Genomic DNA, 16,416 nt, shown 5'->3' with positions numbered 1-16,416 from the left:
CATTGCTGTGGTAACAAGGTCCTGAGCTGAAAACTCACATAAAACCAAGAATGCAGCAGGTACTTATCCAATACAGAGCAGTGACTTGTCACCAGCAGTTTTTTGTAGTAACCTTAACTGAGATCTAACTTCAGGATCCAGCTGGATAAAGACACACAGAGAGGGTAAGGGCAACAATAGCACGGAAATATCAGTACTGCTGCTCCCAGTGTGTATTCACTGGGCCTTTATGATTACTTTCCTTTAATCCTAGGGCTTCCTGGTGGCTCAGACAGCAAAGCGTCTGCCTGTTATGTGGGAGACCTGGGTTTGACTCTCTGTCGGAAAGATCCCCTGGAGAAAGAAATGGCAACCCACTCCAGTTTCTTGCCTAGAGGATTCCATGGATGGAGGAGCCTGGTAGGCATGGGGTCTCAGAGTTGGACGCAACTGAGCAATTTCACTGGTTCCTTTAATTCTAACAATTTATTTTCCATTAAGTAAAAATTACTTATCGGTTATGTATAGCTTACTGCTTATCTAAGCTGCTCTCTCCTGAATATCTTAAATTTAGGTAGTTATTTTTCCTTGAGACAAAAATCTGTTCAAATTGCACAGAAGTAAAATCTTTTGAGGGATGAGGAACCTTCATGTCATATACAAAAATTCTACCAAACAGGGAGAATTTTAATTTACGGATGAGGATAATAATAGCATATTAGAAGGCTAAAATTCTTAGGATATGATAAAAACTGTAAGAATGGAGAAAATACCTTAGGATTTTACCTTCACTTAGGCCCATGAAGTGAGAGTCCCAGTACAATGCTAATTAGAGGAAATGACTGCTCAGATGGTAAAGAATATGCCTGCAATGTAGGAAACCCAGTTTGATCCCTGGTTTGGGAAAATCCACTGGAGAAGGGAATGGGGGCCCATTCCAGTATTCTTGACTTGAGAATTCCATGGACAGAGGAGCCTGGTTGGCTACAGTCCATGGGGTGGCAAAAGTCAGATCCAACTGAGCAGCTAACACTTTACCCCTTTCAAGAAACTATACATTTTAAAAGATTTATGGGACACTTGATTCAGTTACATTCCTCAGCAAACTTAGACAATATATAGTCGTACTGCTTGAAAATCTATTATATATTTGCCTTTTATTTAAAATTCACAACTTAATTTTTTAATGTATATAAGATGTCTCTGAACGTAGTCACTGCTACATCACTTGAACTTAAATTAGAATAGCTTTCTGCAGATTAATTCAAGACGTATTTTGCACAGTGATCAGTGTTCTTTTTTCTTTAAAGGTCAGAGAAACAAGGGAATTTCTAATGTTATTTATATATTTTCTACCACTCGTTACAAGATTGGGTCTTCAGAGTAGCAAGGAAATAAAAGAACCAAAAGCAAGTAATGAATACAATCCATGAAATACATTCATGAATTTTTGTGTAGCTCTTAAAATAGCAGAGAAAACCTTTGTTCTGAATACTAAGTGTCAGTATAGGAATTTTTTAAAATGATGAAAATAAATTTATTTCCTTCCTTAACGTGTTTAAAATAACCATTTTCTTTCAGAAAGCATCATGTCAAACAATAACAGATATGTATATATATATACAGAGAGAGATTTTGAAAAACAATAATCAAGAGAAAACATTAAGTTACTAAATTATGGAACAAAGACAATATTCCTCAGGTGGCCAGGATGAATTTGTAGATGTTTAGTGTGGATGTTCCCATGCCACACTTCGTTATTATGATCTATTTACTTTTTAGTTAGAACTTATTTTTATATTTTCATTCTAACAACAACTTAGGCAGGTAAAATTTAGTAAGCATTGCTTTCACAATTTTGTGAATACTGAGCACAGGATGGTTCTTGATGTGTACCAGTTGATTAATAAATTGTGGAAAGACAAGTTATTCTAGTTTTAACCACATTATTTGAGTTTCAAGCCTTCCTTATTTCCATGATTTCCTTCTATTGCAAAATAAGCTGAATGGTTAATGTGATTCCCAGTGGTATCCAGATTCATATTTAAAAAAGTCATTTCCTCCTTCTGCTTGCTGTTTTGCTTCTTTGCTCTAAATAATGAACCCTTAAACAAAACTTCAAAGTCTTTTTTCAGCACAACTTGGCTCTTTTTCGTGACTCCATTCTCCGTCCCCTTGCACTCAGGCCCCAGGCCCCAGGCCCCAACATAATGAACACAGGGTTTTCATACTTTTTCTTAGGTATACAAAGGGATGAATAAATCAACCTTTTCTCTCATGAAATATACAATATAAAAAGACAGAGAACAATATAAAAAATAATCATACATTCTGATGATTGTTCTATTCGAAATATACACCCCTTCTGAAGAGAAAAGACATCCAGGTTAATTTCAGAGAAAAGGACAAGAGTGAGGAATTGTGTCCAACTGGCTCTTATCTTTAAAGTGAAGAAGCAGAATGATCTAGGTGGAGAAAAGAAAAATAATGCCTATCAAGGAGAAGCTCCAGGATACGTCAATATCAATGAGTGCTATGAAGGATTCTCTATTCCCCCAAAAGCACTCTAGATACCCTGCAAAAGCTTTTAGTCTCAATGAGAAGAATCAAGAACTGGAAAACAGGCTAGCTGAGGGCATCCTGGCGATCCCACAGGGCCCTGTTGAGCCAAACACGTATGAATGACCTCTCAGATATAAGCTATTTATACTGTCACATTCCACAATAAAATATGAATGATGGAAGCTGCCAGAAAACAATACCACAGCTCAAGGCCAACTAGATTAAGATATTAAGAAACTCTGCAATGCGGAAGGGTGGATATCAGAGTTGTCAGGAAGGGAAGAAATATTCCATCATGGAAATATCATGACGTTTAAAATACCCATTAAGCAGTCTCTAGCTGCTCAAAAGCATTAAAGAAGGATACATGTTTTACAAAGAAGTATTACAGCTGTGTTGCTCATTAGTCAAAATGGAAACTATATGTAAGTGTTTTTGGCATAAAACTAAATTTAAAACAAGTAAGCCATTTTCAGAAAGTGTTCCGAGTGAATGTCTCCATTTTCAAAGTTGTCTTTTAAAATTGCTTTTCCTTATACAATTTTGAGTTGATTCAATACTTTAAAATAATCCACTTGTATAACAGAGGTAAACTCAGGTTTCCTGAAGCCTAGTATTGGTCTGCTGCTGCTGCTGCTGCTAAGTCGCTTCAGTCGTGAACGACTCTGTGCAACCCCATAGATGGCAGCCCACTAGGCTCCCCCATCCCTGGGATTCTCCAAGCAAGAACACTGGAGTGGGTTGCCATTTCCTTCTCCAATGCATGAAAGTGGAAAGTCAAAGTGAAGTCACTCAGTCGTGTCCTACTCTTCACGACCCCGTGGACTGCAGCCTACCAGGCTCTTCCATCCATGGGATTTTCCAGGCAAGAGTACTGGAGTGGGGTGCCATCACCTTCTCCAAGTATTGGTCTATGTCAGTGTGTATTTTTACCGACGATTCTATTGGAAGCCTGGTCTGATTCAACTTCTTCAAGTACATGTCATTCACATGAATTTAGCCTGCAGAGGATCAACCTAATTTTATATAGCCTTTTATCTTTATACTCATTTAAAAGTGACAGATTTTAACATCTAAAAGATAAGTTCAGAAAATAAGGTCTTTGATACAGTATTTTGGTTTGAGTCTTACTGGAATAGACATTGATGCTGAAACATGTACGAAAATACAACGTGTTTATCTGTAAGAACCATATTGAAAATCACACACTGTAACAAAGGAACGAATAGTGCTTCCTTTAATATAAAAGTACACTTGACCAATGAAATAGTTTATAACAGAGAGAGAGCTACACAGATAAGAGGTAAGCTAGAGATGTCACTTGATATCATTTCTGTAAGGCATGTTGTTCCTTCCTATATTGAAATCCACAAACTAGGAATTACGACTTTGCTCACTGCATTGGGAATTAAATACTCAGCTATAATAGTTTACAGGCTGCAAGCTAAAAGAAAACATTAATGATTCAGCAAAACTCTGAGAAACTTGGGAGGTTATATTAAGTGATATCCCATTGTTCAACATAATATTATTTAATGAAAAATGAAGATATAAGTTTACTGATCATGAAATAGATAAACTAGAATATAATATTCTGAATAAGAAGAAAAAATCAAGTTATTTAAACACTTACAATAATAATATAATAGAAATAATGCGAAGAAATAGAGGAAAACAATAGAATGGGAAAGACTAGAGATCTCTTCAAGAAAATTAGAAATACCAAGGGAACATTTCATGCAAAGATGGGCACAATAAAGGACAGAAATGGTATGGACCTAACAGAAACAGAAGATATTAAGGTGAAGTGGCAAGAATACACAGAAGAACTATACAAAAAAGATCCTCACAACCCAGATAATCACGATGGTATGATTACTCACCTAGAACCAGGCATCCTGGAATGCAAAGTCAAGTGGGCCATAGGAAGCACACTATGAACAAAGCTAGTGGAGGTGATGGAATTCCAGTTGAGCTATTCCAAATCTTCAAAGATGATGCTGTGAAAGTGCTGCACTCAATATGCCAATAAATTTGGGAAACATAGCACTGGCCACAGGACTTGAAAAGGTCAGTTTTCATTCCAATCCCAAAGAAAGGTAATGCCAAAGAATGCTCAAATTACTGCAGGGTTGCACTCATCTCACATGCTAGCTAATTAATGCTCAAAATTCTCTAAGCCAGGCTTCAACAGTACAAGAACTGTGAAATTCCAGATGTTCAAGCTGGATTTAGAAAAGGCAGAGGAACCAGAGATCAAATTTCCAACATCCACTGGATTATCGGAAAAGTAAGAGTGTTGCAGAAAAACATCTACTTCTGCTTTATTGACTATGCCAAAGCCTTTGACTGTGTGGATCACAATAAACTGTGGAAAATTCTGAAAGAGATGGGAATATCAGACCACCTGACCTGCCTCTTGAGAAATCTGTATGCAGGTCAGAAAGCAGCAATTAGAACTGGACATGGAATGAAAGACTGGCTCCAAATAGGAAAAAGAGTACGTCAAGGCTGTATATTGTCATCCTGCTTATTTAACTTACATGCAGAGTACATCATGAGAAATGCTGGGCTGGAAGAAACACAAGCTGGAATCAAGATTGCCAGGAGAAATATCAATAACCTCAGATATGCAGATGATACCACCCTTATGGCAGAAAGTGAAGAGGAACTAAAGAGCCTTGATGACAGTGAAAGAGGAGAGTGAAGAAGTTGGCTTAAAGCTCAACATTTAGAAAACTAAGATCATAGCATCTGGTCCCATCTCTTCATGGCAAATAGATAGGGAAACAGTGGAAACAGTGACAGACTATTTTTTTGGGCTCCAAGATCACTGAAGATTGTAACTGCAGCCATGAAATTAAAAGACACTTGCTCCTGGGAAAACAAGTTATGACCAACCTAGATAGCATATTAAAATACAGAGACATTACTTTTCTCACTAAGGTCCGTCTAGTCAAGGCTATGGTTTTTCCTGTGGTCATGTATGGATGTGAGAGTTGGACTGTGAAGGCTGAGCGCCAAAGAATTGATGCTTTTGACCTGTGTTGTTGGAGAAGATTCTTGAGAGTCCCATGGACTGCAAGGAGATCCAACCAGTCCATTCTGAGGGAGATCAGCCCTGGGATTTCTTTGGAAGGAATGATGCTAAAGCTGAAACTCCAGTACTTTGGCCACCTCATGCTAAGAGTTGACTCATTGGAAAAGACTCTGATGCTGGGAAGGATTGGGGGCAGGAGGAGAAGGGGACGACAGAGGATGAGATGGCTGGGTGGCATCACCGACTCAATGGATGTGAGTCTGAGTGAACTCCGGGAGATGGTGATGGACAGGGAGGCCTGGCGTGCTGCAATTCATGGGGTCACAAAGAGTCGGACACGACTGAGCGACTGAACTGAACTGAACTGAATATATTTTAATGTATTATATATTACATAAGAATGTATTTTGTGAGTATGTATATACAGCATATATGAACATTACTTTTATGTTTCACATATGCAAAAAATAAACACTTCTCCAGAAATAATTTTCCATAATTTGCATTTATAGAAAGATCTATGCTTTTTAACAATAACTGCAGAAATCAAAGAAGTAATAATTCAATAGAAAATTGGCCCCATAACAAACATATATAATGATCTCTTTTATACCTTTATATATGCACATACATATTTATGTGTGTATATGAATGTGTTTGTGTGTGTGTAACATTCCGATGAGGATCTTAATTAATTCTGGTCTTGAAAAACATGAAGAATATTTAAATTTCTAGACAAATGACTTTAAAGCAGGAATGTTTTAGAAAGCTACCTCAGTTATTGTGAAAATCAAAAGTTAAATGATGCTTCCCTTAAGGTTAGAGAGAGGATATTCCTGAGGATATTTATGAAAATTTAGTACAAATGTTTGTGGCATTTTGAATATTCATGTGAGTCAGAAAACTAAAGAACGGAACCACTGAAACTCAAAGCCCAAAGGATCTCGATGATTATTTATGTCAATATCCACATTTTATAGAATATAAATCTGAGGCTCAAGATTGTAAGCAGTCTTGTCTATGGTCAGAATAAGAAGGGTTTGTTTTGACTGTCTTTGGAGGTCAATCTCCTAAGTAATTTTTAAAAATTCTGTAAGCCAATGTTCTCAGTTTGGATCAATATAAAAACATGTTTGAAAGAGAATAAGTATTTTTTCTCAGAACCTGAGAAATACATCTGTGAACTCCAATTTGAATGACATTGCTGTAGGTCATGAGGGTTATCTCAAGCATTTCAAATAGAAATTTTTAATTCCAAGCAAATTTAAAGCAGTCATATAGTCAACTTATCTCACACTTGCACATTTCTTTTGTAGTTGCAAAATTATCCTTCAAAGAAAAAAATCATTTGGAATATTTCTCAAATACAAGGGTAGATACATATTCTAAGCTAAAAGTTAAGGAAGAAAGTCATAAAGAGAATTCACATAAAATATTAAAGAATATGTATGAATTGAATTTATCATTTCCTTAAAAATCATTTTGGTGAAGATATTTGTTTACAAAATTGTTGGATACCTTTAGAATTATTAACTATGAAGGTTACATCACTGAACACTATGCATGTTTATCAATCTCAATGATCATCAGCGAATCATCAATTACCTAGTATTTATTCTGATTAATACAAAGTATTAGCTTGTCAACATAATGAGTATAGTCCTTATTATAGTATTTATATTAAAACAATTATTAATTAGAATGTGGTGACAAAATAGGGTAATTGCCTTATTTTTTCTTTGGTAGAATTCAAATAACAAAACAGGATCATAAAAATTTATAAAATAATTAAAGGGGATATTTTACTTTTGCTTTAAGTACTTCAATAATAGTTCATAATATTTACCAGGAAGCAAAGCATTCAAATAGAAATGTTTGAATACTTTTTCCAAAACTATTTATATAAACAAATCTAAAATTTAAATCAATTAATCTCTTTAAGGGTCTGCCCAGGTGGAGCTAGTGGTAAAGAACCTGTTTGTCAATGCAGGAGACATAAGAGATGTGGGTTCGATACCTAGGGCAGGAAGATCCCCTGGAGGAGGGCACAGCAGCCCACTCCAGTATTCTTGCCTGGAGAATCCCATGGACAGAGAAGCTTGGAGGGCTATGGTCCATAGGGTTGCAAAGAGTCAGACAGAAATGAAGTGATTTAGCATTCACAAGCTCTTTAAGAGAGATATCTGAACAAAGTTAAGCATATTCTAAGGGAATACAGATGAAAACTACAAATAAACTCTTCAAAGTACAAACTCAAAAGAAATCGCAGAAAGTACACATGATTCTAATTTAGAACACTTTCATATAATATATTTATGCATACAAAATATAATTTCAAAATATGCTCATTTGCTTATTGCCTGGAATTCTTAAGAAACTATCCATTGTAGTTGGTAGTAGAACTGAGAAGCTACTTTATGCACTGCTTAATTTTCTTTGAAATAATGATAAAAACAATAAGAAAATAAAAGTATAATCATCCCATTATTAAAAACAGCACTTGACTATCATGAATCAAACTACAGTAATTATAAAAATAGAATTTTTTGCCTAACATTATTTATTTTGCAAAAATATAATTAATATATCTTACAGAATAATTCAATTGCATATTAAATCACATTATTGGGTTGAATTCTTTTCAGATTTCAGGTTATACATTGATAATTTTGTTTTCAATATATAAAGAAGAAACCTTGATTTTTATATTTTGTAATCACATTTTTAAAATTTCAACAAGTCATTTTAAAGTTTCAAAATTCCTTCTTCACTCTTAAAGTCTTAGGAAAATTGTTGCATTCTTCAAAGGAAAATTACAACATAGTAATAAGAGTATCATACATGTGAAGCTTCAGAATAAATACAAATGAACAGCTTGCAATCCCAAACCAGTGTAACATTGATGTATTCACTTTAATTTGTAATTATAGTTTATTTTTAAAAATTTACCCCGTTAGACTACTCTTTCATTACTTTGTAAGACTGTTTCAAAATTAGAAAATAAGATATTTTTCCCTCCTGTTTCACTTAACATGGCTTGGGAAGAATGACCACACATCAAAAACCACCATCAAATTTTGTGATTGATGGTAATATCTTCAGAGCTTAAAAACATGTACAATTTATTTGATGCTTAAAGTTGGTAAGCCATCATAATTTTCAGAGAGGAAAAAATTTAAATCATGAAGCTTGACAATAAGGAAACTAAATGATTCTCATGGGTGTTCAAGGACATTTTTGCTTTCCAAATCATTTAAAATTTCTACTTGTAACTGTAGTACTTGGAAGAGGCTTTCCATTTTAATACTGTGATGACGTGCCCCATAAAATGCAGGCACTGCATGAAAGACCTCTCATGGGACACAGCTCTAATAACCCACAGAGGATACAAAACTCTCTAAACTATTTTCCTGAATTGTATTAACCACGGGGTTTCAGAGACATGTGAAAAAATACGTAAAGAATATATCTTTGGGGAGTTTGCTCATGGTTTCACATCATGTGAATCTTGTTTCATCAGTATTCCCACTTCCTTATTTTCTTTCTGAGTCTCAGTAACTCTGTAAGAGTGCAAATATTATGTTGAAATGCTACATTTGCATGAATCAATGTGTTAATTTCATTAGTCCCATAAATGAAACAACCTTTGACAAACATCATGTGTACAAATTTCCAATGTACTTGAAAGGTGAAAGGTAAATTTAGGGCTACTTTTTATACTCTAGGCCACAGTTGAGAACTTGACCTTGAGGGGAAATATGCTGATGTGTACGCGTGAAAGTAGCAAGTTAAGTTCTTTCTGGAGAATACAAAATAAGTCTTGTCAAAAATACCTAAAGTACAGCAATCAAAAGAAAGCATCACTGACTTCACTAGTAGTCAGAAGCTTGACTTTGTTGTTCTTTGGAATAACATGTTTAGCAAATGGTGAGATATTTTATGTGTATAGTGTTTATGGAAGAAAAGTGAATAAGACATCATAAAAGGAGAGGACTGATGAACTAATTAGTAAAAAGTTTTGCACTTTCTATGTTTAAAATAAATGCAAAGGGGCTATATGAATTTACTGTTGTTAAAGATATATAATTCTATCTAGATTCTAACTTATTGAAAATGCCCTATTTCAACCATTCCTCTGATTGTTTTGCTGTTTTCAGTAAATGAAGAGAGAAAAACCAGAACCTAGGGAATAAAGTAATAAATCCAAAGTTTATGCAGAGAAGCAAAAACCCAGAATAGTCAACACAATATTGATGGAGGAATAAAGTCAGAGGACTGACAATACCTGACTTCAAGACAATACAATATTGTAAGCAAAATAAATAAATAATACTGAGGGGAGAAAAAGACCATAAAGCTTCAGTATTCATGACAATATAATGTTGGCAAAGGATGGACAAAATAGATCAAATGGAACAGTTAAAGAACCCAGAAATAGACCCCCCCAAATTTAGTCAACTGTTTGAAAAAGAAGCAAAAGTAATACAAAAAGGCAAAGACAGTCTTTTTAAGAAATGGTGCTGGAACTATTGGCCATCCTCATTAAAAAATGACTCCTGATAAAGAACTTGACACCTTTCACAAAAATTAACTAAAAGTGGATGGTAGATCTAAACATAGAATGCAAAACTATAAAGCTCTTAGATGATGACTCATAAGACAATCTAAATAACTTTGGGTTGGTGATGACTTTTTAGATACAACACAAAAAGCACAATCAATGAAAAAAATAATTGGTAAATTTGACTTCATTAAGACAATGGGAACAGAATGAAAAGACAAGTCACTGTCTGGGAGAAAATATTTTCCAAAGGCAATTCTGATAAAGGCTAGTTATCCAAAATACACACAAAAAAACTCTCCAATAAGAAAACTAACTTGACTAAAAAAAAAAAAATGGGCCAAAGATTTCAACAGACGTCTCACTAAAGAAGAGATGCAGGTGGAAAATAAGCATATTCTAAGATGCTTCACATCATATGTTGTAAAATAAATGTAAATTAAAACAACAATTGAAAGTGAAAGTCACTCAGTCGTGTCTGACTCTTTGCGACACCATGTACAGCCCGTGGAGTTCTCCAGGCCAGAATACTGGAGTGGGTAGTCTTTTCCTTCTCCAGGGGATCTTCCCAACCCAGGGATCGAACCCAGGTCTCTGGCATTGCAGGTAGATTCTTTACCAGCTGAACCACAAGGGAAGCCCAAGAATACTGGAGTGGGTAGCTTATCCCTTCTCAAGCAGATCTTCCTGACCCAGGAATCAAACCGGGGTCTCCTGCATAGCAGACAGATTCTTTACCAACTGAGCTACCAGGGAAGGTACTACTATGTACCTATTAGGATGACCAAAATCACCCATATATAAACTGAAAACACCAAATGCAGAGAAGGCTGTGGAACAATAGCAATTCTCAATCATTATTAGTTTGAGTGTAAAATGATACAGTCACTTTGGAAGACAGTTAATCACTTTCTTACAACACCAAACACTCTTATCATGTTGCTGCTGCTAAGTCGTGTCAGTCGTGTCCAACTCTGTGCGACCCCATAGGCAGCAGCCCACCAGGCTTCTCCGTCCAGACAAGAACACTGGAGTGGGTTGCCATTTCCTTCTCCAGTGCATGAAAGTGAAAAGTGAAAGTGAAGTCGCTCAGTTGTGTCCGACTCTTCGAGATCCCATGGACTGTAGCCCACCAGGCTCCTCTGTCCATGGGATTCTCCAGGCAAGGATACTGGAGTGGGTTGCCATGCCCTCCTCCAGGGGATCTTCCCGACCCGACCCAAGGATCGAATCCACGTCTGTTATGTCGCCCGGCAGGCAGGCAGGTTCTTTACCACTATTGCCACCTGGGAAACCCGAGTGTGTATATGTATATGTACACACATGTGTATGTGGATGTGTACATGTAAGCATGTATGTATATGTATGTGTTAGAGTGTGTGTGTGTGTGTGTGTGTGTGTGTGTATGTAAGACAGGACAGAGTGACTTCTTTGTTTTTCTATGAATCAATGATACTCAGCTTTAACACATCAAAAAAGAAGATGTGTGGAGAAATAAAGATTTCACTAAAGGTAAATTCATGGGCAATTATAAAAGTTAGTATTATTTTAACAATGGTTTGTAACTACTGTCATCTATTTCTACATGACTTAAGAGATTAATACATTAAAAATTATTAGTGTGAAATCTAGGATTACTGTAACTTTGGTTTATATCTAAATCTTGTTTTCTACATAATTTAGGATACTAATGCATTAAAAATATTAGTTTATGTTTTGGGACACACTATGTATAAAAATATAATTTTGTGCACCAACAATGGAAAGTAGTGGGGAGGAAACTTTTTGTGTGTTACTGAAGTTCAGCTGGTATAAATTCAAATAAAAGTGTTATAACTTTAAGATTTCAAATGAAATCCCCATGGTAACCACAAAGAAAATAGCTCTAGAATACACACAAAGGAAATGAGAAAGAAATTCAAATGTTTCACTACACACAGACACAGAAAATACTAAAAAACAAAAGAGTAATGTAAGAACAGGAGTGACTATACCAATGTCAGACAAAACAAATTTTAACTTAAAAAAATTACATGAAACAATGAAGGACATTACACTAAGTGAAATAAGTCAGTCATAAAAAGACAAATACCGTATTACTCCACTTATATAAGGTAGTTGAGTCGTCCTGGAGAAGGCAATGGCACCCCACTCCAGTACTCTTGCCTGGAAAATCCCATGGACGCAGGAGCCTGGTGGGCTGCAGTCCATGGGGTCGCTAAGAGTCAGACATGACTGAAGCGACCTAGCAGCAGCAGAGTTGTCCAAATCATAAAAACAGATAGTAGCACGGTGACTGCCAGTGAGCGGGGGCAGAAGGGAATGGGGAGCAATTGTTTAATAGATAAAGAGTTTCAGTCTGCCAGAGGAAGAGAGTCTGCATGTGGATAGTAGTGATAGTTGTACAACAAAACGAATGCACTTCAGACCACTAAACTGTACACTTAAAATGGTTGAGATGGTAGATTTTCTGATATGTGTGCTTTATCAAAATTTTTGAATGAAGGAAAAAACATAGACGAAGTGAAGTGAGTGAAGTTGCTCAGTCGTGTCTAACTCTGTGCGACCCCGTGGACTACCAGGCTCCTCCGTCCATGGGGTTCTCCAGGCAAGAATACTGGAGTGGGTTACCATTTCCTTCTCCAGGGGATCTTCCCGACCCAGGGATCGAACCCAGGTCTCCCACATTGGAGGCAGACGCTTTACCCTCTGAGCCACCAGGGAAGCCCAAATTAGATTTTGTTAAAATTAAATTCCTGTACATCAAAGGGCACCATTTAGAGAGTGAAAAGCAAACCACAGACTGGAGAAAATATCTGCAATACACTTGATCAATAAAGAAATTAAAAGATATGTTTCTAGCACAACACTTTATGAAGTTTCTCTCTATTAAGAACTCTTTTTTTTTTTTTCAGACTCAATCTGTAATTACAGGAATCAGTAACTTAAAAAAAAATTACTTATCGTCTGAATGCATGTATTTTATCTTTGTTAAAACTTCATGCCAAATGTCAAGAGAATGAAAGTTGAATAACCAGGATCTAATTGCAAGAATGCAATTTACTTGCGTGCAGAATAACAATTAAAAAAAAAAAAAAACTGTCTCAAGAATTAAACAAAGAAATGACAAATTCCTGAAGGAAATTATCTCAATAACAAAACAAAACAGAAAACACCTTAGCCCAGTCCAAATAACAGTGTATAAAGTAAGCTATTTTAAACTCTGAGTTTGGAAAGATTTTTCTTTTGGGACTTCTGCCCATTGGATTTACTTGGTACCCTGAACTTGCCCATCATTTTCATGTCCACTGACTTTGCTCTACATTTTTATCATTTTATGAGTAAATTAACCAAAAGCCTCTATGGTCTTTGTATCTCTGGCACTTCTCCTTGTCAATACAGTCTGCAGTTACAAGAGTTAATCTCCTAAATTCACATATCTAATGATGCTTCATGAAGGATAAAACTGATTATCTTCTGAACCAGATCACAAAAGTTATTTTGTATCCTATTGCACCAAAATGGACTCCATTATTACACAAATTTACAACTCATTAAATTATTTTCCTGCCTCAGTTTGCTCTAATGATGCAATAACATTTCCTTCTGGTTTCTTCTTTTTCCCCCTGACAATCACTTTAAAGTTCTTAAAAATCACTTCTTGCATTAAAAGTCCAGTTCAGATGTTAGATTTTTGGGACTTCTTTGTTAGCATGAGGAATAAATTCTACACTTCAGACAATATTCCCCCTTATCATTGTTTACGCCTTAGCTCACTTTACAGGCCTCTATTTCTACCAGAAAGCCTATGCATTCCTCTAAAGCAGTGATCAGCTCTTCAGTTTTGAATCTACAGTATCTGACATTCAGTAGATATTTAATAAATATACAGTATTGCTTATCTTTGTGTTATACATGTTACACACATATGTATGCACGACTGAATTTACCCTTTTGGTTATTTGCCACTTTGAAACAAGAGTCTACTCCTGAGGTCTTTCTGTTGAGCTTGTATTAATAAAAGGAAAATATTGACATAATCCATAAAAGTGGCATCTGTGACTTTAGTGGGGAAGCATTAAGGCATATTATCTCAGCCAGCTTTATCACTCGTTGGCCTCTTAACTACAGATGGGATTTAATTACTTCTTACAGACATTTAACATTTAAGCTTCCACAACATTGCCCACTAGCTATTTAGCACTTCTGTTCATAGTTTTTACCCCAAATTCATCAAATTATACTATGAATTCTTATTATTCTTTAATGCAGCAACATATAAAATCAGTCGTTTGTTCATAAGCAGATAGAAGTAAGTGCCAATATCATATGTTTGCCTTTTCAAAGAAGAGAAGTGCTAAAATAAAGTAGTAGGTAAATAAAATTCAAGTTGGTAAGCAGAGTAGCCATTATAAAACAATGGAAACTATTTCTATATACGTATATATATGTATATATAAATTACTGAAGTTCCTTCTGGTCTAGGAAACTGTGTAGGTATATGCACCATTGTGCCAAGGACAGACTGGTCCTTTGCAGACACTTACCCTCTGACAGCATGAATAAGTCTCAGTGATGGATAAGCAGTCCGCACTTTCAGTTTATTCTTAAGGATTAACGCGTTAACCCACTCCACGTGCTTCTCTCCTCCTTTGACCATGAAAGCAGGGATCCAAAGGACACTGTCATTCAGCATGGAAAGTCTACGCACAAATTTTTCTCTGTCACTCGCATTCCGAAAGCCTCCAAACGCTCTTTGTACAACTGATGGATTCATGGTAATAAAATCTGATTTAGTTCCCACGTCTGCAGCAAACTCCACCACAGGGGCTAGATTACACCTGAGGAGGGAAAAAATTAATGGATAAATGAAAAGTAAGTATGAAGCATTCACTTATAAAATAGCATTCATGAAGAGAAAAAGCAGAATGAGCATTTTTATTTTTTTTTTAACCAGGTAGGGAAAAAAACATAATCTGCCTGGTAAAATTACCTTTTCAGCAAGTCAACACACTTTCAGGAATACAGTACTGTCTTCAATAAGGATTATAATGGGGCTCAAATTGTCATTTATACTAACACAACCTGTTGTTGAATAATACTCATTACTATTATCTTCATAAAACCACATGATATGAATTCCTAAAAAGGGAATTTATGATGGTAAATTCATAAGAGCTCTGCCATGAAGTAGGCAGTCTAAGCCACATGTTGTTCTAGAAGTAAGTAAAATACACTTGACCTGATAGTCTAACCTACACCACTTGTCAAGCTTAAGTCACTTCAACAAGTTTCTAAACATATGTAAGTGGAGATGGCTTTTCGGTACCCTGAGGTTAAGGGAAAAATATAACTCCTTGCAACATTTTCCACAAACCTATTTGTAATTGCTTTCCCTAGGCCTAAATGGAGAGGAAAAGTAAGAAAATCGAGTTACTGCATTTAATATGCCTTTTTGAGATGTTACCAGAGAAAAATCCTCTACCAAGGAATTATATATCTTTCTGTCCCTTTTGAGGACATCCTCAAAATGCCTGCCTTCCCTACTAATCAGACATGAGCCCTTTGTGGAGGAGGAGCCCTGTTCTCAATACCTGAGCTCCTGGGCCTCACAAAGTACCTGATTCTGATTCTACTCTTATAACCTGATTTTTGCATTTTAAGAAAGCTTTGGAAAGCACCTGGAATTTGTCTTCCACTTGTGATACTTCGATTCTGTCACAAAGAGTTCTGGATTTGATGAAACTTAAAAAACAGGTTTTAAATTTTATAATAGTTTAACTTGCTAAAAAAAAGGCACATTTTAATTAGTTGATCAGTGAAAAATTAGATTTTTAACAAAAAAGAGTTTGCTATTTGGAAAAAAATAATTTGAACCTATACATTCATGAGAACACACTCTCACACACTCAGATTTTTTTTTTGTTTTCTTTTCTTTTAGGTTGTTTACATCAGCCTTTCAAGTGAAGGGAAGATAAACTAATTTCCTCTTGCTGCATTTTTGCAGGTTTGATTGAATTATGAAAGTTTCTCACATTTCTCTACCTGCTGCATTTCTCCACATTAATTAAATTCTCAAACCAGTTAAATTTAATTAGAAAGTAAAGTGTGTGTTCTTCTATTAAAATTACTGGCTTATATATCGTTCCTTATCTCTCTTAATTAATATATCTGATTACTTCCTAGATCTCTGACAACACTTATCTAACACAACCAATATCTTTCATCTCAAACAATTAAGCAGAGTCTCTGTTATCTAGGCTGAGCTACTGAG

The 16,416-nt window shown here is 35.7% G+C and overlaps 1 protein-coding gene across 1 annotated transcript in view; it reads right to left on the bottom strand.

Annotated features, from left to right (window-relative positions):
• ST8SIA4 (ST8 alpha-N-acetyl-neuraminide alpha-2,8-sialyltransferase 4) overlaps positions 1-16,416 on the bottom strand; it is a 102,240-nt gene that overhangs the window by 45,422 nt on the left and 40,402 nt on the right. The window contains exon 4 of the mRNA XM_040239747.1: positions 14,690-14,983. Within this exon, the coding sequence (XP_040095681.1) occupies positions 14,690-14,983 (294 nt within the window). The remainder of the gene's footprint in view (positions 1-14,689; positions 14,984-16,416) is intronic.

The sequence above is a fragment of the Oryx dammah genome, unplaced genomic scaffold (assembly GCF_014754425.2).
Source record: "Oryx dammah isolate SB20612 unplaced genomic scaffold, SCBI_Odam_1.1 HiC_scaffold_5, whole genome shotgun sequence".
Taxonomy (NCBI): domain Eukaryota; kingdom Metazoa; phylum Chordata; class Mammalia; order Artiodactyla; family Bovidae; genus Oryx; species Oryx dammah.
Note: the sequence above shows the minus strand (reverse complement) of the source record. Positions and strands in the feature narration are given on the sequence as shown.